At 63.6% G+C, this 25035-nt stretch overlaps 3 protein-coding genes across 5 annotated transcripts; 2 read left to right on the top strand and 1 right to left on the bottom strand.

Moving 5' to 3' along the window:
* Positions 1–1488: 1488 nt before the first annotated feature.
* On the bottom strand, positions 1489–3685 carry ARL16 (ADP ribosylation factor like GTPase 16). Of its 2 annotated transcripts, none has more exons than XM_047708708.1 (5): positions 3594–3685; positions 3390–3448; positions 2892–3005; positions 2235–2356; positions 1489–2088 (listed from the first exon to the last, which is right to left on the bottom strand). In XM_047708708.1, exons 1-5 carry the CDS (start codon positions 3652–3654, stop codon positions 1917–1919), a joined length of 528 nt encoding a protein of 175 aa, XP_047564664.1. In that variant the 5' UTR covers positions 3655–3685; the 3' UTR covers positions 1489–1916. The 2 variants fall into 2 exon arrangements, with proteins under 2 accessions (XP_047564664.1, XP_047564665.1); XM_047708709.1 differs by having other exon boundaries at positions 2241–2356.
* Positions 3686–3840: 155 nt separating this feature from the next.
* HGS (hepatocyte growth factor-regulated tyrosine kinase substrate) lies at positions 3841–17900 on the top strand. Of its 2 annotated transcripts, none has more exons than XM_047708680.1 (22): positions 3841–3996; positions 5390–5474; positions 5805–5880; positions 6272–6364; positions 7970–8093; positions 9369–9421; positions 9941–10009; positions 10679–10803; positions 11596–11674; positions 11742–11840; positions 11967–12068; positions 12616–12654; positions 12730–12867; positions 12967–13026; positions 13531–13741; positions 14125–14297; positions 14368–14508; positions 14631–14808; positions 16203–16336; positions 16411–16530; positions 16716–16805; positions 17219–17900. In XM_047708680.1, the coding sequence occupies exons 1-22, from the start codon at positions 3960–3962 to the stop codon at positions 17327–17329; spliced, it is 2337 nt and encodes a 778-aa protein (XP_047564636.1). In that variant the 5' UTR covers positions 3841–3959; the 3' UTR covers positions 17330–17900. The 2 variants fall into 2 exon arrangements, with proteins under 2 accessions (XP_047564636.1, XP_047564635.1); XM_047708679.1 differs by having other exon boundaries at positions 13528–13741.
* A 1107-nt stretch (positions 17901–19007) lies between these two features.
* On the top strand, positions 19008–22958 carry MRPL12 (mitochondrial ribosomal protein L12). Its single transcript, XM_047708693.1, has 5 exons — positions 19008–19667; positions 20240–20426; positions 20588–20674; positions 22318–22452; positions 22580–22958. Exons 1-5 carry the CDS (start codon positions 19594–19596, stop codon positions 22694–22696), a joined length of 600 nt encoding a protein of 199 aa, XP_047564649.1. The 5' UTR covers positions 19008–19593; the 3' UTR covers positions 22697–22958.
* The last annotated feature ends 2077 nt before the right edge of the window (positions 22959–25035 follow it).

Genomic DNA, 25035 nt, shown 5'->3' with positions numbered 1-25035 from the left:
AAGTGGTGTTTGTGAGCAGGGCTAGTGTCTCAGGGCTGTTTGTGTGCGGCATGGGCCTTGTCCCCGACATCGGGTACCCAGCACTGGCTCCACTGTGGCAGCAGATCACGGGTGGCAGTAAGGCGGGCAGCGAGGCCGCTCCCTCAGTGCCTGGCACCCTTCCCGTGCTAGGATTCCAGGACGTGGGCAGGGTGGCAAGGCCAGGAGTGAACATGGTCCCTGAGAGACACCCATGCTCCTGGACCTATTGCCAAGCGTGGCATGAAAGCAAGAAGGTGGAAATGGGTTGTGGCTGGAGGTTTGCCTTTCAGAACCAGGTTTAGCTCACCACAGGGTGCAGTCACCTCGGGCCTGTCAGTGTCCCAAGAACTCACCAACTCTGCCCAGGCTGGCTTTATCATAGGCCACCAGGCCCAAATCAGAGATGGACCCCAGCTTGGGGTCACCCCTAGAGGTGGAGCCAGGTGCTTGTCTCCTGAGCGTGTGCTGTGCTTAAGTTGTCTGAAGGGGGGTAGACGGCCAGTTAGGCTGGGTACCAAACTGAAATCCACGAGGACTGCGTGGGGGAGGCCACTGCCATCGGTGGCTGTGTGGTGTGACTCGGAGGGCAGTGACAGGAGCGCGCAGCAGTAGCAGACCTTCCCCAAGAGGAGTGCTTCCACGCGGTGGCAGGGGGACTGGCGGCCCGGCGGTCTCTGCCAGAGCTCCTCTGAGGTATTGTCTGCAGCCCCCTGCACACAACACGCCTGCCCCCAGTAATGCGGCCGACTGGAGACCGCCCTCGCCCTGGTGGGGCCCAGGTCACCACTCTGCTCTGCACGACGGGGCTCCTTCACAGCCCAGCTGGCCTCCACTGCCAGCTGGGACAGAGAAAGCCATTGGTAGAAAACGCACCACCACACCCAGGAGGAGAGGGCTTCTCAACCAACCGCAGCGGCCCAGCACCTCTCCCTGGAGCCCTGGCAGCAGGGGGCGCGACACTGTTTCCAAAAAGTCTTTACAGATGTAACTACGGATCTCAAGATCATCCTAGATTTAGACTGGACCCTAAATCCAGTGACCGGTGTCCCTCTAAGGAGAAAAGAGCACATGAAGACAGAGGCAGGGATTCCAGGTCTGCAAGTCCCAAGCCGAGTTATATGGAGAACGGCCGGCAGCTGCTGGAGGCCAGAGGAGAAGCGAGGAACACATTCTCCTTCAGAGCCTCCAGAAGGAACCAACCTGCGATCAGTGTCTGACCTCCAGGACTGGGAGTGTAAATTTGGGTGGTTTTAAGCCACCAAGTTTGTGGCAATTTGTGACGGAGGCCCCACGACATGAATATACCCTTGCTTTCCTGAAGCCCCCTCGGTGGGAACTAGGATGAGCTTGCCAGGACCTCTTACGACCTATCAGAGCTGCCCCCCACCCTCGCCTACCTGCAGGACCACTAGGCCCTCCTCCGCGACGACCGACCATGCACTGAGCAAATGAACCAGTGAAAACCCATTCTCGTTCTGACTGTACACTCAGATCTTCCTGACGACAGCCTCGTACAGTGGGGGTCGTGTTGTCAGTCTGTCACAGACTCAGCAGGTACAGCCTGTACCACATTAAGAGACCGTGTCTGTGGGGCTGTGCAGTCCAGACACCTCTGGGAAAGGGAATCCACCCCGGTAGCGTCAGCCCAGCACGGGCATAGGACACCCTGTCCGCCTTCCAGCCCTGGGGACGATCTCTTTCAGAGGCCAGCTGTCTAGAGTTTCTGGAACCGGGGTTCCTCCGTTTACACAGCACTACAACTCGGGCCAGAAGCCCATCCCCTAGGCTTCTGTGGGGCCATCCTGTCCCTTTAAGAACAGATTGCCGGAGGCCAAGCAGAGCTGTTCTCAGCCTCCTCCCCAGGGCCGGCCAGTGGCGCTACTCCTGGCAGCGGGTCAGCCGTCGGCTCTGTGGGCGTCCTGGAGCCAGCGCAGCACTGCCGGCAAGCCAGTGCCCCTGCGGGCGCTGATCTCCACCGTGCTGACGTTCTGCCTGGCGGAAGCAATGATGTCTGGGAGCCTCATCAAGGACTTCATCTCCTCCACGGTCATGTAACAGGGCAGATCACTAGAGCAGAAGAAGCGCCCTGTCCAGGTGAGCTACCCAGGCCCATCCCAACCCCCGCTAAACGCCCCCTCCATGAGCCACCCTCCTGGCTACGCTCCGAGGGACCTCCTCATGGGGGCACCCCAACGCTCTCCAGGATGACAGACCCGTACATCTTATTGAAGAGTATCAAGACTGATGCCTCTGCGAGTCCTTCTGCAGAAAGGAGACCCAGGAGCTGCACGCAGGACGCAGACAGCTGAGTGGGGTTAGCGGCGTCCATCACGAACTAGGGACGAAAAAATGCAGACGGGGGCCACCCCATGAGGGAGACAGTCCTTCCCGAATCCCCTTCCTTGAGCGTCATAATCTGGCTCAGAAAACCAAAAGGACTTTAAACAGGGCTCTGGGGTCAGTGGAGGTAAAGAGAAACGAGCTGCCCGAGAGTGACCCGTGGCCACTTGTTTCCGCCCGTACGGGACTCTCTCTACTTATGTGGCATCGGTTCTCCCAGGCAGGGCCCAGGGATCTGGGGCACAGGCCTTGCTAGGGTGGGACGGGGCATGTAGAGATCAAGCACACAGAACACAGGCAGGGGAGCGGTGCAGAGAGCAAGCTCGTTCCCGGCAGAGAAGGAACCCTGCTGCCGGCAAGCTCCAAGTGGGCTGACAGGTCACCTCTGGGACAGGGCGCTAGGGGTCCAGCCGGATTTCCAAAAGGAAGCCGGCGACCAGCACAACTGCCGGGAACCCAAACTCCAGCGGGTGGGGAGTGCGGTCCAGCACCGGCCCGTGGCTGAACAAGTTCTGGGGGTCGTGACCTACCAGGAGACAACGGCAACTTCCGTAGTAGCTGGGCCAGATGGGTCCCATGCAGCCCCCCAGCTCCCGAACGGTGATCCTTCTCGGCACCACGATGTCCGTCAGGTCGGTGCCCACCTGTGGAAAAACCCCGGAGCACGACGGACACAAGCGCTTCCCCACTGGGAACTCCTGGGGAGGAGCGCGCGCCGCCCTCCACGCGGATCCGAACCCCACGGTGCCCGTTCTCGAGAGCCGAGACCCTGGAGCACAGCCCCCAGCCAGCAAGGCCGAAGCGCCCTCCAGAGGTCCAGGCCCGAAGCCCCAGAGCGGGCTGCGGCCACAGCTCCGACCCCCATCCGTGCGGGTCGCCTCTGGGGCGCGCAGGGAAAGCAGTGCGACCAGGGGCGCGGGGCCGGCGCTCGGGGCCCCGCCATGCGCCCACCCACGTACGCCGCAGCCCTGCCCGGGGAGGCAGGACGCCCCACTCCGCGACAGCCGCGTTAGCGCGCGGACGCCTACCGTGGGCCGCGTCGGCGGCGGGTCGCCCAGGTCGCCCTTTCCATCCCCGGAGCTCAGCTGTGCGGGCAGTCAAGGATCCCGAGCCGGGAGGGGAAGGCGGGCGGCAGCCGCCCCCCGCCCCCGGGCCCCATCCCCGCGCCCCCGGGAGCACCCGACGCCCGCACCAGCCGCCCGGCCCCGCGCCCGCCGGCCCCGGAAGGATAGTCAGCAGCCTTTTCACCAACAGCGTCTTCCCGACGCCCGAGGGCCCCAGCAGCAGACACATCGCGGCCCCCGACCCCAGCCGGCCCCCGTAGCTCGGCACAAGTCCCGCCCTCCACCCCGCTCTCATTGGCTAGCCTCACGTCCGAGCTGTTCATTGGTTCTCGGCGCTCAATCGGCGCACTGCGTCTGGGGCCAATAGGAAAGCCCGCCTCCTCGCGGCTCCCGGCTGGCAGCTCGCGGCTCGCGGCGGCCCGCCCTGGTGACGCGCGTGTGCGCGCGCCCGAGGGAAAGGCGGAAGCGGAAGTCGGGGGCGCGCCAGTTCGCAGAGGAGAGCGCAGCGGCGTCGGGTCGGGGTCCAGGGTCGCCATGGGGCGCGGCAGCGGCACCTTCGAGCGTCTCCTAGGTAACGCGGCCTCCGCCCCTCGAGGCTGGAGAGCATCCCGGGAGCGGAGCCCGGGGACAGCCGCCGAGCGACCCGGGCCCCCGGGGTGTGGGTGGGCGCGCCGGCGGTGCGGGGACCCGGCCATCCAGGGCGCTGGGCGCGCGGGCTGCGACCCGAGTGTGTGAGGATCCGCGGAGGAGGCCGGGCCCGCGCTCGCGGCGACTGTGCTCGGGGCTCCGCTCCTGGGCAGGGGCGGTCAGGGCCCCGGGGAAATGATCGGTCCCGGGGCCCTCGGGCATCTGACTGAGCGGGCCACGAGTCCTGAGTCACGGAAACGTGCGACCAAGTCCGATAGACCCCTCCTCCCAGATCCTAGGTTGCAGGGGAACCGAGGGTGCCCCAAACCTCGGGCTCCGAAGGGTGGAGCCGGTAGTGTCCTCCCGGGACCTGCCGCGCTTTTAGAGCGCTGTTTCCCTGGGAGGCAGGCCAGCCCTGTCTGTCCCCGCTGGGCTCCCGGGAGGCCTCTGTCAGGGGTGGACAGCCGATCCTTTCTGAACATCTTGAAGGTCATCAGTTTTAGCCAAAGGAAATAGATGTTTGGGGGCACGTGAAACTGGGTGGGCTCTGTTGGGGTGGGTGTCCTGGGTGCTCGGCAGTGGGCCAGAGCCTGCGTTTTTCCTTGGACGTGGCCTTGGAGGAGACCTCAGATGAGGCACCTTTCTTGTTCTGAGAACGTGCAGGCTGAGGGGTGGTTCAGCCCTCCAAAGCTCAGTCCAGAAGTCACTATCGGATCAGAGCTGTGTGTGCACGCACCTTATTAGCCATCCCCCGCCCCGCCCCCCGTGTCCAGGGAGGAGAGCAGCAGGGCAGGGGGAGCAGAGTGTGTGTGCGCGTGAGGCAGCTGTGATGGGCAGAGCGTACAGGTGTTAGCGGAAAAATACTTCCCGGAGGCCAGTCCTGGCTCCATCCTGGCCCCAGCTCCGATCTCATCGGGCAGGTTCAACGTGGGGAAAGCGGGGCACTGGGGCTTGAGGCGGCGGAGTGTCGTGTGAAAGCCTGGCTCAGACTGGCAAGCGGGGTGACTTCAGGCAGTGACCTCCGTTCTTGGCTTCATCGTGTTTGTGGGTAAAGACAGTGGAGATAGGACGGTGCTCAGGAGGCGGTGTGAGAACTCTGGGATCACGGAAGTGTTTGCAGCAGGCGTGCTGGTAGCGTTTCCTAAGCTGTTTGCCTTGTTCCTTGGAAGGAGAGCACTCATGATTATTGGGCGTCAAGAGGCTCTTCACGTGGTTTTCCATTCCGTCTAAATGTTTTAAATGGGAAGCAGGTGGTTCTTTCTCTCTGTTGCTGAGCGGTGGGGCCGGCCAGGGAATCACAGAGGATAAGCCCCGGTGACGGTGTGATTTTGCCGTAGACAAAGCCACCAGCCAGCTTCTGCTGGAGACCGACTGGGAGTCCATCCTCCAGATCTGTGACCTCATCCGCCAGGGGGACACACAGTAAGTGAGGAGGGTCTGTGCCTGCTCAGAAGCAGGAGGGGCGGCAGCACGGTGCTCCCGGCTCCCTTGGTACGCGCTGATGCTCAGCGATCCCGCCGCGTCCTGCCGTGGTGGATGTCGAGGACGCCAGGCCTTAGGTGGAGAATCGTGTGGTCTCCACGGTGGGGTTTTGGGGATCTGGGGACAAGGGAAGGGTTTTCTCTGTACTGCCTGCAGGTGCTTGACATTTGCTTGGGGATTTTGAAGATCAGAGGATGGGAGGTTTTTTCAACTTAGCTTCTAAGGTGGTTTTTCTTTTCTTTCTTCTCTTTTACCAACACCCTCTTTCAGAGCCAAATATGCCGTGAGTTCCATCAAAAAGAAAGTCAACGACAAGAATCCTCACGTGGCCTTGTACGCCCTGGAGGTAACTTGACCCCCGCATGCTGGCCCCCTCCAGAGTCGCCGCCCCAGTCTCTAGAGGGCAGGGACCGCTTGACCCTGGGGCCTCACCCGTCTGCCTGGGGCGTGAGGGCAGGTCAGAGCGGCCCTGACGGAGGGCAGTGCCTTGCCCGCCCCACCTGAAGCTGGCAGACGTAGGGCACTAAGGTGGATTCTCACCTCTGCCCCGGGGGTACGAAACTGAGTCAGAAGGAGCACGTGTAGCGTCGCTTACCGCCTGACTCGAGCTGCCCCGGGGACTCTTCTGGTGGGCTCAGTCGCCCGAGGGGCCTGTCTTCCTGGGGGGTGGGCCTGTCCGAGGCAGCTGTCCCTGGCCCAAGCGGTGGCTCGAGCCTGCCGTCCCTCGGGTGCCCCAGGTCATGGAGTCTGTGGTGAAGAACTGCGGCCAGACGGTCCACGACGAGGTAGCCAACAAGCAGACGATGGAGGAGCTGAAGGAGCTGCTGAAGGTGGGCCCTGGCGGCGCGGGGCGCCCGCTTACCCGAGGCCGCGCCCGTGCCTCTGGGGCTCGGCCAGCACCGGGGGCAGCGGCGGGGCCAGGCAGAACCGGGGACAGGAAGGCGAGCGTTGCTGGTCCCCGCACCGGGGGACCCCCAGCTTGATGACGTTGGGGCTTTACTGGAAGCGCACGTGGCCGCTGTGTCTGGGGACGCAGGAGAGACCCCGCTCTTCCTGGGGGGGGATCAGGAGCGTCTTCCCAGGGGCAGGGCTCGGATCCTCACTGGGCGGTGGAGGAGGCGGGGGAGAAGGAGCTGTGTGGTGTGTGCGCGTGCGGCTGTGAGCGCGGCGTGCGGGCAGAGGCCTGGGGGAGCCCCAGATGGCGCCTGGGGGGGTCCCACCCAGATTCCAAGCAGGGCGGTGTGCGTGTCTGACGTGTCTATACTGGGAGGTTAGGGGACGCGGCACAGCAGAGACACCTTGGAAGTGGGTCTCACGCTTTCCATTTGTAGGGGAGGGACGGGTCTCCAGAGCAGCAAGAGAGAATGCGCACAGGCCACCGCCCATGGCCCCACAGGCCGCCGCTGCCCACCTGCAGGGATTGTGATGTGGGTGGTGACAGTGGCGGGTTGTGTGACAGAGCGGGCAGTACGGGGTGCACGTGTCCCACAGGGGTGAGGTGACAGGGGCAGTGGCCAAAGAGCATACCCCGGACACTGTCTCTACTACCGTTGGTGGGCAGGGCTTCCGCTTCCTGGCCCATATGGGTGCCCGTGGCCTCACGTGGCCGAGATCCCATCTGGGACCTGAGCTGGGCCCCAACTAGTGACCCAGCCAGTCCTTGCTGTGGCTGAAAGAGCAGAAGGGTTGGTCTGAGCCCGTTAGTGCCCCTGTGGAGAAAGGGAGGGTCCCGGTAGGAAAGGGACCTACTGACAGGTGCAGATTACAAGGAATCACTAGAAACCTAGTGGGTGAATGTGGTTGGCATCCCCAGGAGCGGCTTTCTGCTGCCGTGTTCCTGAGCGTCCCCTGGAGAGCTCTAGGAACGTGACCGATGGTGTGCTCAGCTGGCGGAAGTGGTGGCTCTGCGCGTGGGGCAGCTCCTGGGGTGCCCCCCCCCACCCCCCAGGCTGGCCGCGAGCAGAGGAGAGGCGGTCGGCTTCACATCTGCTTCCTTAGTGCGGGGCTGGTGGGCACTGCCTGGTGGAGCCTGGCATTTCTGGGAGCCACACTGGTTTTCAGACTCGGGCTCCTAACAGCCAAGCTCCTAGGGGCAGGACAGGAAGAAGCAGGTGGTTATAGGGTAGTGGGCCTGGGGAGCCAGGCTTCGGGGACTCCCCAGCTTTACCCAGGGCATTAAGGAAGAGTCAGGCCCTGAGTGGGCACAGCGCTGTGATGAGTTTGTCCTTGGGGACGGGGCTTCATGGTGGAGGGCTGGGCCTAGGGAGTGGGTCCATACCTGGCCCCAGTGTCCCATGCAGGGCACGGCACCGTCCCTGCCTCTGCCTCCCCGCACACTCAGAGTGGCGCAGTCTTCCTGCCACTTCTCACACAGGCGTCGCTGGGGCTCATGTCTCCTGCCACCGTCCGCTCTGTCCTTCTTCTTTTCTGCGCAGAGGCAGGTGGAAGTAAACGTCCGAAACAAGATTCTGTGTCTGATCCAGGCCTGGGCGCACGCCTTCCGGAACGAGCCCAAGTACAAGGTGGTCCAGGACACGTACCAGATCATGAAGGTGGAAGGTGTGTGGGGCGAGGTCTGTCGGGTCCCAGGCTCGGCACGCCACCTCTGATGAGCAGAGGGGCTGCTCTACCCCAGGCAGAGCCAAGGAAGGCTGTGTGCACCCCGTGCAGGGCAGGGGGACAGCACCACAGTGTGTGACCGGTGGCGGTGGGCTCTGGGGTCTGGAGCCCCTACGTTTCCTGATCTCACGCCCGGTTGGGGCAGGGCAGGGGCATGTGGTGGACCACAGCCAAGTGAGTAGATTGAGCCGAGGAGCTACTTCCTGAGCGTTGGGTCCTAGGAAGGAAGCGGAGCCAGGGGCCCTGGCCTTTGGAGGCTGACTTAGCACGAGGGGTGGGAGAAGTCCTGGAGAGCAGGCCTCTGGCGTGCCAGACCTGAACGTGTAAACAAGCCAGCATCCCGTGGAGTACTCGCTTCCCAGGCCCCGGGGCCCTCGCAGACAGGGGACAAGGTGCAGGAGGGGTCAGCCCACAAGAGTGGCTCAGGCAGGAGCCGGGGTGCCCTGAGAAGGGCGGGAAATCCTGGGAGGGCTGTTGCGGGGCTGTGACAGCCGGGGGACCTTCTCAGGGCCGCGTCTGCGCTCCTCCCAGCTGCTGCAGCGGCCACGCAGGTCTGCTGGGGCTTGGCAAGGAGGGCCGTGGATAGTGCTCGCACTGGGCAGTGAGTTGGGACGAGGGCGGCCCCCACCTGTGCGGACGCCCTGAAGTAAGGCATGGAGCAGGGGTAGCGTTTGGTGGCTACGAGCGAGGAGGACTCTGTGGAGACTGTGATGAGGGTCCTGTCTGCGTCTGTGAGCTGGTCTCAGGCCCTGAATCCCGGGCACGGGGTGGTGGGGGAATGCTTGCATTCACTTTTCTGGGGAGACAGCCCAAAACTTTATGGCATCCTTGAGGGGTCTGTGGCTCCAGAAAAAGCTTGGGCGTCTATTTTAAGAGTCTTGAGAGGTACAGGGAGCTGGAGTGTGGGGCTGGGAGATGGACAGGAGGTTCAGGGAAGATCTGTGAGGCCTCGATGTGCTGCGAGTAAGGCCAGGCCCCAAGCCCTGGGACGGGGTGGCCTCACACAGCCAGGCGCCCTCGCCTGGGGCCGGGTCACTGCACTTGCTGCCCAGGGGCTCTGGGCCTCCTCTTGTAGGTCTTCTTGGGGAGGTGGGTGCCCGGAGCTAGGACATGGCTCCTGAAGGTCTTGGGGCAGACCGGGCAAGGCCAACTGAGGCTGTCAGGGCCTCACGTGCCAGGGTGGCACTGGCGGTGACCACGGTCTCCTTTCTCCAGGACACGTCTTCCCAGAGTTCAAGGAGAGCGATGCTATGTTTGCTGCAGAGAGAGTGAGTTCCGGGGTGCTGGGTATCTAGGAATTGGCTGTCTCTCTCTCTCTTTTTTTTTTTATCTAAGTAATCCCTGCACCCAATGTGGGCTCAAACTCGTGACTCTGAGCTCGAGAGCCCCGCGCTCTTCCAACTAAGCCAGCCGGGCGCCCCAGGAGTTCAGCTGCTTTGAGGAAGCAGAAGTGAGGTCCCGAGGTCCCGGCTTGTTGGTGGGGGGAACGTCAGTGGGTGAGCTGCCGTTTTGTCTCAGAAACAACACGCGTGGGCCGGGCAGCAGCGCCTCCGGGGGCTCTGTTTGGATCACAGCTCGGCGGGAGGGCTCTTGTGGGTTGGGCGGATACTGCCCCCCAGCCGCGGGGAGTCCGCGCTCACGCCTGTACAGAGGAGCACCCTCTGGGGTGGGTTCCGGCCTCACAGACTGAGCCCTCAGCCCCTGAGCCCACATGGGGTCTTGGCCAGGACGGGGGCCCGTGCGATCCTGAGTCCGCCTGTCCCCCACCCCACCCCTGCCCCTGCCAGGCCCCTGACTGGGTGGACGCCGAGGAGTGCCACCGCTGTAGAGTGCAGTTCGGGGTGGTGACCCGCAAGGTGAGTGTGCCCGCCCCAGGGCTGACCCCACACCCCTCGCTGTCCCCGCGAGGCCACTGGAGCTACTTCGGGTCCTTTTTCTCTTGGCTGTGACCCTGTGGGGCGTGGAGCAGATCCAGCCCCTAGCTCTGTGGTGAGCAGGGCCACCAGGGGCCCCGAGTCCGATGGTCTGTGCAACGAAGCTTGCACACAGCTGTGTCCCCCAGGGGACAGGAGTGCGGCAGGCTTGGGGCTGCGGGAGGCTCGGGCGTGTGTTTCCTGGGCCCATGACCCCTTCCAGCCTCCTGCGGCTCACCACCTGTGTGCTCTGGGCCTTGAGCCGCCGTTCTTCTCCCTTCTGAGGCACTGACCGTGATGGTGAAGGCCGAGGCAGGGGCATCTGAGCAAACTCCCTGGGCCACCATCAGCAAAGCCTCTTCTCTCCCGGCCTAACTTGTGCATGATTCTTACGAACTTTTCTTTTTAATTTGACTTCTTTTCCCCCAAACGGTGGCTGCAGTTGAGAGCCTGGAAACATGCCATTTCTCTAGGGTCTGGGTGGTCTCTGTCCTCTGCCCACCCTGGCAGGCCCGGGCTGACACCCCGTGTGGCGGGCAGCAGTGGCTGGGGTGGGTGCCAGGGGTCAGCGGCCCAGCCCCAGGCCGCACCCTGACCCGCCCTATGTCACAGCACCACTGCCGGGCGTGCGGCCAGATCTTCTGTGGCAAGTGCTCGTCTAAGTACTCGACCATCCCTAAGTTTGGCATCGAGAAGGAGGTGCGTGTGTGCGAGCCCTGCTACGAGCAGCTGAACAAGTGAGTCCTTGCCAGGTGCCCGGGGGCCGGGCTGCTTGTCCTGACTTGGGTTTGTCTGTCAGTTGGTCTGCTTTGTAGCTTAGTAGCTTGGACGTCAAACAGGGAAAAGATACGGGCACGGGAAGCCGACCCCACGGGGCATGGGCTCCTCCCAGGTTCCTTGGTTAACGGCGCGGTCTCCCTTCCCCATCTGCTCGGGTGTTCCCACGTGTCGTGTCCATCCTGAAGCTCTGAGAGTGACCGGTCCCAGTCAGGTCCTGTGCTAGTTTTGTCCCCGTCAGGCCCACCCGGGCCCCCAGCACATGCAGGTGGCCGTCGCGGCGGCTCCGCTTCTGTGACGCAGGTCTGCTCGCAGCCTCTTTGTGCTGACATGTGCATCTCTCAAGGGCCTGGGCTGGTGTGGTGCCCCCTTGGTTTGGGTCTGGGGTGTCGTGGTTGGAGTCAGGTTGTGCACTCCCTGTGTGATCCCAGAATGAGGCTGTTGCTCTCCATGCAGCCGTCCCGGGGGCACGTGCTGTCCGTCTCCCAGCATCAGCGATGGGATCTCCTTCCTTGGTTAGCTGGTGCCTGCAGGCAGGCCGCTCTCTTGGAAAGTTCTTTTCCTGCGTTTGAACCTCATTTCCAGGAAAGGGGCCTGGGGCTTAGGCCGGGGTCCCGTGTCCCAGAGGCGACACAGCTGGTTTGACACAGCAGTTTTTCTCCAGAGCATTGCCCGTGGCCCTGCTGTCGTTCTGTGGGCTTGCTGGGGGCCGGGGAGTGGTGCTCAGCCACCCAGTGTCGTCTCTCCTCCAGGAAAGCAGAAGGAAAGGCCTCGTCCACGACGGAGCTGCCTCCGGAGTACCTGACCAGCCCCCTGTCCCAGCAGTCCCAGGTACTGGCCGCGGGTCCCTGGGGGTGCCTCACTCCTGGGCCCCGCTCACCAGCCTGTGTGTCCCCAGCTGCCCCCCAAGCGGGACGAGACGGCGCTGCAGGAGGAGGAGGAGCTGCAGCTGGCCCTGGCTCTGTCGCAGTCGGAGGCCGAGGAGAAGGAGAGGATGGTGAGCCGCAGCGGGGCTCCCCCGGTGCGGGGGCGCCGGGGGAGGGGTGTCCCTGGGTGTTTGGGGAAGGCAGAGGAGAATGGGGTTGGCCCACCTGCACCGGGACCCTTCCTGTCTCTCCCACAGAGACAGAAGTCGGCTTACGCCGCTGCCACGTACCCTAAGGCAGAGCCGGCGCCGGTGGCCTCGTCGGCGCCCCCTGCCAGCAGCCTGTACTCTTCGCCCGTGGTGAGCGCCGCACGCTGGGCCGCGCTTCCGTGCGAGACTGGGACGGCCGCCCCAGAGAGGATGGTCTGATCAAGCCAGGGAGGGTCGAGGTCCAGCCTGGCCCTCACCAGCCCTGCGCGCCTGGTCGGGGGTTCCCTGTGGGGGAGGAGGACACTGGGAAGACTGAGGACCTCCCCAGAGTGAGAGGAGGCGGCAAACCCTGGGGTCGAAGGTGGCCTTTTTCTGGCCTCGCCACCCTCTTTGAATAGGGGTGGGTGGCAGGTGGGATAGAAGGTTCAGGAAGTCTGGGCAAGCTCTGTGGGGCTCTGGGTGGGGCCAGGTGAGAGGGCGCACAAACAGCGCTGTCGTTGCTGGGAAGGCTGGGGAGGTTACTGCCCGGCGCCTTATTCAGTCACAGAGCCCTTGGGGGCCCCTCGGACGGACCAGCCGGTGCCTGGGGTCTACTGTCACCGTGGTGGCATCCCAGCCTCCCAAGCGACAGCCTGGGAGGAGCTGGGAATGTGTTGGAGCCCGTGGGTCATGGCTGCTCTGGCCTGTCTCCCCCCAGACCTCGTCGGCGCCGCTGGCTGAGGACATCGACCCTGAGGTGAGGGCGCCCCCACATGCAGTGCCCTCCCCTGCCGCCCCCGGCCCTTGGGGGTGACACTCGTTGTGTGCACAGCTCGCCCGGTACCTCAACCGGAACTACTGGGAGAAGAAGCAGGAGGAGGCCCGTAAGAGCCCGACCCCGTCCGCGCCCCTGACGGAGCCGGCCGCCCCGCCTGCAGAGGGCCACGCCGTCCCTGCCAGCGCGCTGGAGGTGGGCGACGCTCAGCGCTCCGGGCCCACAGTCCTGGGCTGGGTGGGGGGTGCCCTGCGACAGGCCAACGGACCCCTCACCCCCTCTGCCTTCTTCCAGACTCCCCTCCCGGAGACAGATGCTCAACCCGTAGCTCCGTCCAGCGGCCCCTTTGGCGAGGTAAGCTGTGGCTCCCTCACAGGCCGCACACGGGCACCCTCTCCTGACAGGGCCGAGTCCTGCCCACAGTGACCTCTCAGGGGCAAGCCATTCCAACCCAGAGCTCTCGATGGAACCCAGAACGTGGCCACTTACTGCCTGGAAGGGATCAGAATATTCTAGGGCGGCCCGGAACTACCCAGCTGAGTCCTTGCTCTGTCCTGGAGCTTCTGGGCTCTGTTGGTCCCTGGGTGAAGAGACCGGGTTCTCCTCGAGAGAGGCAGGCCCTGCTCGGGGCAGGGGCAGAGGGGCTGCAAGCCAGGCCACGGGAACTCCAGCCAGCTCCGTCCAGGGCCAGCGCCACGCCCCAGAGCACGAGCTGAGCCTCCTTGGGTCTCAGTGTTTGCGTTTGTCAAAGGGTGTGTGTGCTAACGGGGTCCTCTCGCAGCACCCCTGGGGGGATGGGGCCCCCGTGCCTGGGGTTGGGAGGCAGCTCCGCGAGAGCCCGCCATGTGTCCCCAGCAGCAGTACCAGAACGGGGAGTCGGAGGAGAGCCACGCACAGTTCCTGAAAGCCCTGCAGAACGCCGTCACCACCTTCGTCAACCGCGTGAAGAGCAACCACGTGCGAGGCCGCAGCATCACCAACGACTCGGCTGTGCTGTCCCTCTTCCAGTCCATCAACGGCATGCACCCCCAGCTGCTGGAGCTGCTCAACCAGCTAGACGAGCGCCGGCGTAGGTGTCACCACCTCCCGGGGGCCCCCTCGGCGTGGTGTCACGGGAGCGCTCTGTGCCGGCCGCACGCAGTGGCCGTGGGGACGGGTCCTTGGGTGGGAACCCTCCGCGACAGCAGCTTCTTGAGAGCGGGTCTCTGGGCCGTGGGCAACGCGGGAGGTGGTCCCAGCGGTGGGAGGTGGCCCGGCGAGCGTAGCACCGTCCACTCCAGGAAGAATCCCGGCCGGGCCCTGACCTTGGGACACCAGAGGCCAGTGGTGCCCCGCGCATAGGCGCTTGGCCGGGCGAGGGTGAGGCGCTTGGCCTGGGGGCCACAGCCTGGTGCTGGGCTGTGGGCACTCCCCTCCCGCCCACACACTCGCGGCGCGGCCCTCTCCCCGCAGTCTACTACGAGGGGCTGCAGGACAAGCTGGCGCAGATCCGCGATGCCCGGGGGGCGCTGAGCGCCCTGCGGGAGGAGCACCGGGAGAAGCTTCGCCGGGCGGCCGAGGAGGCCGAGCGCCAGCGCCAGATCCAGCTGGCCCAGAAGCTGGAGATCATGCGGCAGAAAAAGCAGGTGGGGTGTCCAGCCCCGCTGGGAGGGGCAAGCTCAGGGACCGCGCTGACGGCTGGCCCGTGGCCCGCAGGAGTACCTGGAGGTGCAGCGGCAGCTGGCCGTGCAGCGGCTGCGGGAGCAGGAGCAGGAGCGGCAGCTGCGCCTAGAGCAGCAGAAGCAGACCGTCCAGATGCGCGCCCAGATGCCCGCCTTCTCCCTGCCCTACGCCCAGGCACGTGGCACCCCCCCGCCCACTTCGCCCCTTCACGGCCCCCAGACACGTGCTGCCCTGCCCCTAGCTGGGGGCTCCTGCCGCTGCCCGGGGCCGCTCTGACCGCCTCTCTCTGTCCCCAGCTCCAGGCCATGCCCGCGGCCGGGGGTGTGCTGTACCAGCCCTCGGGTCCGACAAGCTTCCCGGGCACCTTCAGCCCCGCGGGCTCCGTGGAGGGCTCCCCCATGCACACAGTGTACATGAGCCAGCCGGCCGCCGCCGCCACCACCCCCTACCCCAGCATGCCTGGAGCCGCCGCAGGTAATGGGGCCGGGGCAGGTGCCCACCGGCCAAGATGCGTGCCAGACCGCTACCGTTTCCCCCTTTGTTCTTGATTTGCTCTGGTTTCAGTTTTCCAGAAAAATGGTACAAAGGGTTTTCTAGATTTCCCAGACCTTAACGTTGTGTTACGTTGCTCTGTGTCTTCCTACGTGCACGCGTGTACAGGCACACGTGGACTTTTCTCCTGAACCTTTTTAGACTGGGTGGTGGGCTCGACGCCCTTCGCCGCCAGCGCTGTCAGCGTGCATTTCCTAAACGCGGGGCGCTCCGTTGTGGCCTGGGCACAGAGGCCAGGTCGAGAGCCGCGGAGGCGGTGGTGCGAGCTCATCCAGGGTCGGGTTCTGCTCTCCCACACAGTCTGGGGAACGCTCCTTGTGCTCATAGGAAACCCCATGGCTGTTGCCTTTAACGGTTTGGCTGCTTTTCATCTCTGATCTAGAATGTTCTTACTCTGCCTCTGTGTTCATGACACGGACTTCTCAAAGAGCATCGGTCTGCTGTCTTGCAGGCCACCCTGCGGTGGGTTGTGTCTGGTCTTGTGGCCGGGGTTTGGCTGGCGTTCTGGGCTCTGGAGTGCTGAGCAGGAAGGTGCAGCCGGCGCTGGCTGTGAGGTGTGCAGGCAGCCTGTCCGGGCTCCTCCCCCCCGGGGCCCGGCCATCCCGTGGCAGTTAGCAGCTCAGTGGAGATGGGCTTGCGTCCTTGTTCCTCCGAAGTTGTCCCTGCTAGTTTTAGTGTCTCCGTCGTGTCCAAGGCTGTTGTAACGTTTGTCAGCCAGTGATCTCATCTCGGTCCCCTCCTGCCAGTCGTCTTTCCGCCGTGAGGAGGCACCTCTCTTTTGTCTTGGTCATTCCCATCCATGTGGATCCGTCTTATTCAAAGTTCACAGCCAGTCTCGTCGCTCAGACGGTCCCGGGTGCGGCTCCTGGGCTGTCTCCGCACGTTCCATGTTCACGTTGCTGCTGCTCAGCCTGGAGGCAGCCCCGGCCCTGGCAAGGGGTGTGCTCAGCGTGCCAGGCCCACTCGGCAGACCTGGGTGTACAGATGCCGCGTGGGGCTCCCCCCGCTCCTTGCTCCGTTCATTCCTGGCTGCACAGAAAGTGGTTTCAGCAGTGCCAGCCTGAGCCCCTGGGCAGAGGCCCACCTGACCAGGCTCACTAGGTCTGTCGTCTTCGTGGAAGAGTTCATTTCCCCACCCTTCCCAGGCCGCCGGTACACCCCACCTGTACTGTTGGGTCCGTTTCTTCTGACTGCGTTCAGCACCAGAGCTCCTTTGCTGCTCCTGCTGATTTTGTTTCCTTTTGTGACAATGTGAACGTGAACTTGGCTCCAGAAGTCCCCTGCAGGGAACTGAGCTCACTCCTCTCCCTCCACAGATCCCGGCATGGTGGGCGCCTACATGTACCCAGCAGGGGCCACCAGTGCACAGGCGGCCCCCCAGGGCCCCACCGGGCCCACCGCCAGCCCAGCCTACTCGTCCTACCAGCCCACGCCGACACAGGGTTATCAGGTAGGCGGGCAGGGCTGCTCCCCTTCCCGGCGAGGGCCTGCGGCCCTTCTCCCATCACACTCTTCCTTCCACAGAACGTGGCCTCCCAGGCCCCCCAGAGCCTCCCAGCCATGTCCCAGCCTCCACAATCTGGCGCCCTGGGCTACATGGGGAGTCAGTCGGTGTCTATCGGTTACCAGCCTTATGGCATGCAGGTGAGAGCCCGTGGGGGGCGTCCGCATGGAAAAGGGGCTGGGGAGCACTGGGCAGGCCCTGCCCTCCTGCCCACCACTCCCTTCCCCGCCTTTAGGCTCCTAGCTGGTGGGCGTTTGATTTTCAAGTCAGAAACACCTTTACTGGCCTACAGGCCGCCTTCACGTGGGGTTTGCTTCATTTTCAGAGTCTCATGAACACCCTCCCCAGCCAGGACGCGCCTCTGCCGCCCCCACAGCAGCCCTACATTGCGGGGCAGCAGCCCCTGTACCAGCAGGTGAGCCCCTCCCCAGGCTGCCCCCAGCCTGGCTTGCGGAAGATGGCAGGGCTGTCCCAGGAGGAGGAGATGGTGCGGACTGCTGCCCAGCAGAGTGAGGACAGAAACACAGCCCGCATGCGCACACACAGCAACGCAGTGTCCGTGCACGTACTCAACCCTGTGGACACTGGTCGGGAACCCCCGGGGTCTCTGCAAGAGCAGGACGACAACAGGGAACCGACGACAACAGGGAACCCACGACAGGCTGGGAGGAGGCAGGCCTGGCACGGACTGGGCTTTGCTGGGACCGAGCACCTGGGCTGAGATGAGGGTGGAACGTTTTAGAGAAAAGCTGCTAGACTGGGGGCCAGTGCGGGGGAAGGGCAGGGTCTGGGGAGGGAGGATGAATGATTCCTGTGCCCTCCCCCCAGATGGCGCCTTCCGGGGGACCACCCCAACAGCCACCCCCAGTGGCCCAGCCGCCACCCGCACAGGGCCCTCCGGCACAGGGCAGTGAAGCCCAGCTCATCTCGTTCGACTGACCGCAGCTGGGAGCGCGCCGTCCAGAACAACACTACGGTTCTCTGAACCAATGCCTCCGTCTCTAACTAGCGTTGTCCTCTTGCCTCGCTTTCCTCTTCCCGCCATGCCGTGACCCTGCTGATGCGGGGGCGGCCCTGCACCCCCACCCTCTGTCCCCTCCCGCTGACTCATGCCCCCGGACCCCATCCTCCTCCCCATCTCCCCGAGTTGGTCTTGGGTTTCTTTCCCCAGGGCTGGGCCTCAGAGGGTGGGAGGGAAGGACCTTCTCCGAGAGGGAGCCTTCAGCCCAGTGCGTCAGGCAGGTCCTGTGAGGGCCGGCCAGAGTGGGGTTCCTCTCCCTGTGCAGCCCGGGCCTCCCATCTGCACCCGGGACACCACAGCCTGTGGTCCGACTAGCGTGTGTGCTCCCCAGAGCCCTCCAGCGTGGCTCCCTGCAGTCCGCGGGCACTCCTTGGCCTTCACGGGAGGGTGGGGGCTCTCTCCAGCTTCTCTGCTTCTGAGCTGCCATCTCATCCAGTGCCCCGAGTAGACGGAATGGAACACTGATAATAAAATGTCTTTCAACAAGTATCAGAGTGTCTGTTCAGGAGGAAGGTGGCGGGCAGCTGGTCCAGCTCTACAGGGGCAAGTAGGCACATGTCCGGGGCTGGCCTGGCTCCAGCTAGGCCTTGCCCCCAGGGCAGCCTCCAGGGGTGGGCACTGCTCTGGCAGGAGCTGCAGACCTGCTCCCTCCCTGAGACAGCCCCCCCCACCCTGGGAGCTGTGCCCTTGGGGAGCCCAGCAGCAGTCCTCCCCATGACTCCTCTGCCCTGAGTCCTTGAAGACTTGCAGAGCCCAAGGATGGAGTGTGACTCCCACACCAGAGCTGTAGTCTGGAAGAAAATGCCTTAAGGGGCACCTGGGTGGCTCAGTGGGTTAAAGCGTCTGCCTTCAGCTCAGGTCATGATCCCAGGGTCCTGGGATTGAGCCCTGCATCGGGCTCTCTGCTCAGCCGGGAGCCTGCTTACCCCCCAGCAACCACCTCTTTGCCTACTTGTGGTCTGTCAAATAAATAAAATCTTAAAGAAAAAGCCTTAAGATACTGTAGGCCCAGCCCCTGGTAACCAGAGTTCGGACCGTGTCGCACACCGTAAACACCTCTTAGGTGACCCAGCATTTGCTCTTCCATGGAGAAGCGGACTACTAATAGGCCGTCGGAGCTCAGACCAGAGGCAGGGCCGGGAGAGCTCTGCCTTCCTGATTTGGTAAGTGCTGCTCCGCGCCGGCTCGCAGAACAGCGGCTGGGAGAGGACACTGACCAGCAGGGCAGGCGAGGGGCTGGGCTGAAGGCCCCCGCGCCCCACCCGTGCGGAGTGTTTGGGAGCCGCAAGGGAAGGACGGCGGGAGTTCGGGCGGGCGGTTCGGGCGGCTGGATGCGAAGTCAGGGCGTACGCGCTCCCTTCTCCCAGGTGAACCGCCAGCCCTCTCGCCCACGACCCCAACCCCCGACCCTTCCAGGCTCCATCACAACCCTTAGGGTCGTTGTCAGCAGAGAACCCCGAGTTCAACCGCCCAGACACGCGGGCCCAGGACGCGGCCTCGCTCGGCGGCTCCGGGGCGGCGTGACCCGAGAAAACGTACTCCCGCGCTGGCGCCAAGGGCCGCCCTCTAGGGGGAGGAGGACGCCGAGGGCTGCCCAGAGGGCAGCGGAGCTCCCGGCGCTAGGTGACCCCGGCTGCGGGCGTGGCCCCCACCTCGGGGCCTGTCGAGAAAGGTCACTTGGGACCCTCACGTCCGCCCCGCAGCGGAGCCGAAACCCGGGGTCGCCCGGCGCGAGGGTCCGGCGGGTGTCGGGGAGTAGGGGTCACAGCACTGTCCTCCCTGGCCGGACTGCTCCGGGGCCGGGACCGCCTCCCCGAGCCTCGGCCTTCTCGACCTTCGTCCACCTTGCGAGGAGAGGGCCCCAGCTACTCAGCGGCCCGCCCCAGGACCCCGACCCCAAGTCCCAGCCGCCACCAACGAGCCTCCCCTGCGCGGCTCGTCGCCCTGCGGGTAACCACAGAGAGCGAGCGGAAGCCGGCACGAGGTGCGGCTAGAGCGTCCTCTCTAGCTTTTTTTTCCGTTTCCCCGGAGGCCTCGTGGGCAAGAGCGTCCTCACGCAGCTCGAATGCTCGGCGGCCCCAGCGGCTAGAGCGTCCTCACGCACCTCGAATGCTCCGCGGCCCCGGCGGCTAGAGCGTCCTCCTCCCGGGGAGCCGCGTGTGACCTTCCCGCCCGCGGACCGATGCTGCCCGCAGCCGCTCGCCCCATTTGGGGGCCGTGTCTCAGGCTTCAGGGCGCTGCGCTCCGTCTCGCCAGGTATCTCCGAGGGCTGGCGGGGTGGCAAGGTCGGGGGCCTCGGCCGGCAACTGAGGGTGCAGGTTGGGGGCGACGGCGGGCGGGAGGCCACCCCGACTCGCGGGTCCCGGCGGCGGTGCGGGGTCGCGAGGGCCCCCCTCCGCCCACTCCCTACCTTCGCGGGCGGCTGAATGTGCTCGGGGTGGCTCCAGATGACCGTGCGCAGGTCCCTGCCCCTCCACGGGCCTCGGTTTCCCGCGCAGCCCCAAGGCCGTGGTAGGGCTTCCGTCGGCGGGTAGGCGTCGAGCCGCCCGAGGGCCCCAGCGTCGAAGCGGCCTTCTTGTGACCGGACGCATTCAGGTCCCCGTCCTGCTCCCGCGGGCAGGTAGCGCGTCCACCCGGAAACTAACGCACCTGCAAGTCCGTGCGTGGTTTCTGAGACTCGGGGAAGAACTTAAGGAGGCCGGGAGCCCCCTGGTCCGCCTGGACCCCGCATCCGAGAACCCTGGGCTGGAACCAAGGAGCCAGACCTGAGCTGCTGCGCCCCCCGCCGTCTGGGCCACCGGCTGACAGCCGTGTTGGTGGGGGGCTAGGCAACAGGTGCCGCGTGTCTGCACTGTGCGGCTGATGAGATGCAGCAGCCGTCGGAGGGGGGAGGCCCTCGCCGGTGCCCCCCTGGATAACGCGCCCAAGGAGTACCCCCCGAAGATCCAGCAGCTGGTCCGGGACATCGCCAGCCTGACGCTCCTGGAGATCTCCGATCTCAACGAGCTTCTGAAGGTATCACACCCCGGGGCCCCTGCCCTGTTTCTGCTCTATGTGGGGAGCATCAGACTGTCCGAAGCGCGCTCCCCAAGTGCGAGGGCCGCGCGGGGCTTGTGGTGTGGGTGTGTTTGAACGTGGCGGGCAGCTGCTGGGATTGCTCTCCCTTCTCCCTGCAGAAAACGCTGAAGATCCAGGATGTCGGACTCATGCCGATGGGCGGCACGGTGCCTGGAGCTGCTCCTGCTGCCGCAGCAACCCCCGAGGTGAGCACAAGCCAGGGGCCCCCACAGAAGGGTGCCACCACGTCACGTGGCCACATTTCTCTCATTGTCCCTCATCTTGGGCCTGCATCCGCTGACACATCCCACAAAGTTGTGTGTTCTCCCTGTGGGCCCCCTGCAGCCTGCTTGGGACCCCTTCCCTGCCAAGGACATGCAGGTCCCTGCCCACACGGAGACCGTGCTTCTTGTTGAATGAAACAAGAGGAAGAAGAAAAATTTTGTTGCACAGCAGAACATCATAAGTGCAGGGGGAAAGGTAGGGAAGATCAAGGGGACGGATACAGCTTCAAAGAAGGCTACAAGAAGGAGGTGACCCCATGGGGGGATTTGAGGCATATGGGAAGAAAGCAGAGTTTGCGGCAGAGGGCCAGCGTCCACGAGAGCCGTGGGGCACGGTCATGGCTGAACCAGAGATCGGAGGGGTGGGCAGTGGGCAGGTTTGGTTCTCCACGAAGAAACCAGCAGCCCTGAAGTCACACGCTTTTGTTGTGGTTTTTGTTTCGTTGGGGGGGGAATTCCAAAGTTATCAACAGGTACAAAGAACAACCCGTATCCTTATCATCCAGCCCCAATAGCAATAAGGTTTCACCATATTTACTTCGCTTCTCTCTTGGTGCTTAAGGCACATGTCTGGTCTGTCTTTTCTCTGTGTGCTCCAGTCCATGTCTCTAAAACCGAGGTGTTTTCTTAATAAAGACACGAGCCGTGTGTGCAACAAACGTCATTAATGGTGATTTTCTAGCTCAGATATCCAGATCAGCTGATGGTCCCAGAGTCCGTAGCAGTTGGTCTACCCCAGTCTAAGTACGGTCTGTGGGTCGCATCTGGTCCCTGGGTCTGTGAAGTCTGGCTCCTGTCCTCAGTCTGCTTTCCGTGGGCATCCTCTAGGTCAGGGGTCCGGTAGAGGGTCCCACGTCCCAGACGTGTCTGAGGGTTCCAGTGGCATCAGCCCCGCCCCCTACCTGCTGTGAACTGGTAGTTTTACAGGCTGACAGGATTCAGGCCGAGCCTTTGGGGCAAAAGGAGAGACAGAATTACTGTGGAATTTCTGGTCTGAACTGGAACGCTTCTGAGAATGAAAGGACACTGTTAACAACCTGGGGGCAAATCCAAACCAGGACTGCCCCAGGCTGCCGGGCCACGAGGCCCCTGCTCCTCCGTGGCGGTGCTGCCACTGCGCCTGTGACAGCAGGGGCTCCTCCCACCCTCCCCGCGGGTCACTTGGTGAAGGTGGAGTGCAGCTGCCTGTCACTTTGTCACCCACAAGTGATTGGGGTTTGGCTGAGGACGGGAACACTGCTGTTTCCCTGACACGCTGCTGGATAAGAGCTGTTGGTGGCCCCCTGCCTGTCCCCCACATTCCAGCTTTGGTGGGATGAGGGAACTTGAGCCGGTGGCAAGGGGGGAGGCAGAGTCAGAACAGCCTCTAGGAGACGGCAGCCTTCCCAGCGAGGGAGCCAGGTCTCAGCTGGGGGCTGTGTGAGGGAGGGAAGGCTCTGAGTGGTTCGCTTCCTGTGGGAACGGCAGGCCTTGCTGGCCTGGCTTTGGGGCCTGGGGTTACAGGACAGGGCCGCCCGGGAGCAGATGTGCCTGCTTTACCCAGTGCCCGCTCGCTCCCTCCCCAGGCGGCAGAAGACGACGTCCCCACACGGAAAGAACAGACACATTTCACCGTCCGCCTGACAGAGGCAAAGCCCGTGGACAAAGTGAAGCTGATCAAGGAGATCAAGAACTACATCCAGGGCATAAACCTCGTTCAGGTGAGCCCCACGTGCTGCACGGGCCCCCCAGCTGTCCCTAACGTGCGAATGGCACCGGGACTGGCTCCTTCTGGGGCAGGTCAGTTGCAGTCCCCCAGGACCCATTTCTGACTTTGCTCTGTGGCAGGCAAAGAAGCTGGTGGAGTCCCTGCCCCAGGAAATCAAAGCCAATGTCTCCAAGGCCGAGGCGGAGAAGATGAAGGCCGCCCTGGAGGCGGTGGGCGGCACCGTGGTTCTGGAGTAGGCCAGCTCTGAGGACTGGTGGACAGGGGTGCCTGGGACCTGGGTGAGGCCCCAGCATCTGGGCCCCGCTGGTGGGAGCGGCCTCCGGACAGAACGACAGCACTGGTGCCCATGGGCCAACTCCGTCAGGCGGATGGACCTGCTGAGCCTGGAGGCGCGGCTCCTGTGTGAGCGAGCACCAGGGAGATGGACTCTAGAACTTACTGCGGTCAACGCACACCCCCTGGTGGCCACTGAGAAAAATACATTGTTTGGGCGCGGTGTGTGCAGAGTGATGTGTTTGGGTGGGCCATGGTGAGCCGGCTAAGGTGGCCCCCTCATTGCCCAGCAGGACATGTGGGGGTCACCGGCGGTCTTTGGGTCCTTTGTGTGCAGGGGCCTGACCTCCCAGGGCTGGCAGGAGCACACCGTGGGGTGTGGGCAATGCCCGTCCTGCCTGGGGGGTGGCAGCCGGCATGTGGCTGATAGCAGATCATCCCCCAGGAAGTGGGCATGGGGCACCTGTGGTGCTCTTTAGCAGACCGAGGATGGCAGACCTCTGTATCCCCTTCCTGGCCCCTCTGGGAGAATGATCTGCAAGGACAGGGCTGTGGGACTGGAAGGGGACATCGCGTTGGGAGAGAACCCCTCAGGACAGGCATGCGGAGCTGCTGTGCTTCTAGGGGATGTGTGCCTAGCACACAGAGAACATGCTTCCTGCTGAGCTCTATAAGAAGGCTGCTCCCTGACTCCGAGAACCCCACTGGCCCATTCTGTGGCCCCAGCCGGCCTGGAGAGTTAATGATTCACCATCAGCAGATCTGGTGGGCCCATCCCTCAACCGGTGCCTACTAGGCCACTTGGAACAGGTATGGCTGGCCCTGCACCCTGCCGACCCAGCTGCATCTTCTGGGGGAAGGGAGTGGTCTGAACTCAGTCCTCAGCCGGCCTTGGCAGGTCGCATGCAGAGTCTGCGTGTTCTCTGAGCCCCCTTGCTTTTGCAGGGGAGTTGGGGTGATGGGGAGTCCCTCCTCCTGCTCCATGCTGGCTGGACTGGGGATGGCTGCTTGGAAGAGCAGGTGATGCTGAACCCCAGGGCCGTGAGGCTCTCAGGCCAGCCCCATTCTGCCTACCTGACACTGGGCTCCAGCGGTGCTCACGTGTTCTTCGCTTGGGGCGGTCTGCCTGACCTCTGGTCCTACCCCCATCCCTCCTGCTCTGGTCTGCAGTTGGCCAATAAAGTTGTGTCTCCGACCTGGCAATAGATGGGGTGCGCCCTGAATCCCTGGGAGGTCACATGACCTTGGCCCCTGGGCTCAGCAGAGGGGTGGGTCTGCTGTGCGTCCTGAGTCGCGGTGACAGCACCCACACAAGACCTTACAGGTCCCGTCAGATCCTGGTGGAAGTGCAGGTTAGTGAAACCTGGAAGAGGGAGATTTGGAGCTTTTGCCCATTCCAGGGACTCTGGTGTCTGCCTGGCCCCCCCCACGTGGCCCTATCGATCCTCCCTAAGCAGCCTGAGGACGAGGGAGTGCAGCAGTGGAGACGGGCCCCACCTGAGAGGCCTGGCCAGGCAGCCTTGTTTTCAAGACCTCACCTGACCTGCCCATCTAAGACTTTGGGTTCATGAACAAGTCACTAGAATCCATTTGAGAATTCATCTGGGGACCCTTGACTTCGCTGACATACAGCTTGCAAAGTGCCACCTTTTTCTTAAAAAGGTTCCCCATATTTGGTGCGTTTTCCATTTCCCAGCATTCCTCCACCCCTGGACTGCTCTCCCCAAGCCTTGCCAGGTCTCAAGGGAGCTCCAGGTTGCGATGTACTGGGCTGCTGTCTTGACATTTCAGTGTTCGGGTCTCTTCAGGCCACTCCCTGATCTGGCGTGTGACCTGTCTCTAAGAACAAAAGCCGTAGGTGTGGATGACGCATTGCTCACTTTTTGTCACATAGCTTTCGGTGTGTGTCTCGCACCTTCTGTTTTTGTTTTTGGGGTGGTTTTTTTATGGAATTGCTTTTCCTAAAGTAATTTCAGTTTGTTTATTGCTGATATGTAGAAATACAATTGAATTTTTTTTTAAGTAAGCTGTATGTCCAATGTGGGGCTTGAACTCAGAACCCCAAGAACAAGTCACATGCTCTTGGAACGGAGCCAGCCAGGTGCCTCCTCTCTGGCTTCCGGGAAATTGCTGTACCCTCCCCCACTGTGCCCACCCCTGCCCTGACCCGCACCTTCCTGTGGGAGGGGTCTCCGGCTTGGTGGTCTCTGGGTCCTTGTGCCCAGCTGGAAGGGGACTCCGGGGTGCAGATTCCCACCTTGCCCAGCAGGTGCGTCTTTGGCCTAGAGCACACTCGTGCCTC

This window comes from Lutra lutra, chromosome 16, assembly GCF_902655055.1.
Source record: "Lutra lutra chromosome 16, mLutLut1.2, whole genome shotgun sequence".
Classification (NCBI taxonomy): domain Eukaryota; kingdom Metazoa; phylum Chordata; class Mammalia; order Carnivora; family Mustelidae; genus Lutra; species Lutra lutra.
Note: the sequence above shows the minus strand (reverse complement) of the source record. Positions and strands in the feature narration are given on the sequence as shown.

Bases quoted from the DNA above. Each gene is read 5' to 3' on its own strand.
- ARL16 (XM_047708708.1), bottom strand. From the start codon at position 3,654: ATGTGTCTGCTGCTGGGGCCCTCGGGCGTCGGGAAGACGCTGTTGGTG. The intron at 3,006-3,389 runs GTAGGCGTCCGC...GTTTTTCCACAG, and splicing joins CGCCGCCGACGCGGCCCACG to GTGGGCACCGACCTGACGGA. The intron at 2,089-2,234 runs GTCTGTCATCCT...CTTCTGCTCTAG, and splicing joins CTCTTCAATAAGATGTACGG to TGATCTGCCCTGTTACATGA.
- HGS (XM_047708679.1), top strand. From the start codon at position 3,960: ATGGGGCGCGGCAGCGGCACCTTCGAGCGTCTCCTAG. The intron at 12,655-12,729 runs GTGAGGGCGCCC...TTGTGTGCACAG, and splicing joins CTGAGGACATCGACCCTGAG to CTCGCCCGGTACCTCAACCG. The intron at 12,868-12,966 runs GTGGGCGACGCT...GCCTTCTTCCAG, and splicing joins TCCCTGCCAGCGCGCTGGAG to ACTCCCCTCCCGGAGACAGA.
- MRPL12 (XM_047708693.1), top strand. From the start codon at position 19,594: ATGCTGCCCGCAGCCGCTCGCCCCATTTGGGGGCCGTGTCTCAGGCTT. The intron at 19,668-20,239 runs GTATCTCCGAGG...GTGGGGGGCTAG, and splicing joins GCTGCGCTCCGTCTCGCCAG to GCAACAGGTGCCGCGTGTCT. The intron at 20,675-22,317 runs GTGAGCACAAGC...CTCCCTCCCCAG, and splicing joins CTGCCGCAGCAACCCCCGAG to GCGGCAGAAGACGACGTCCC.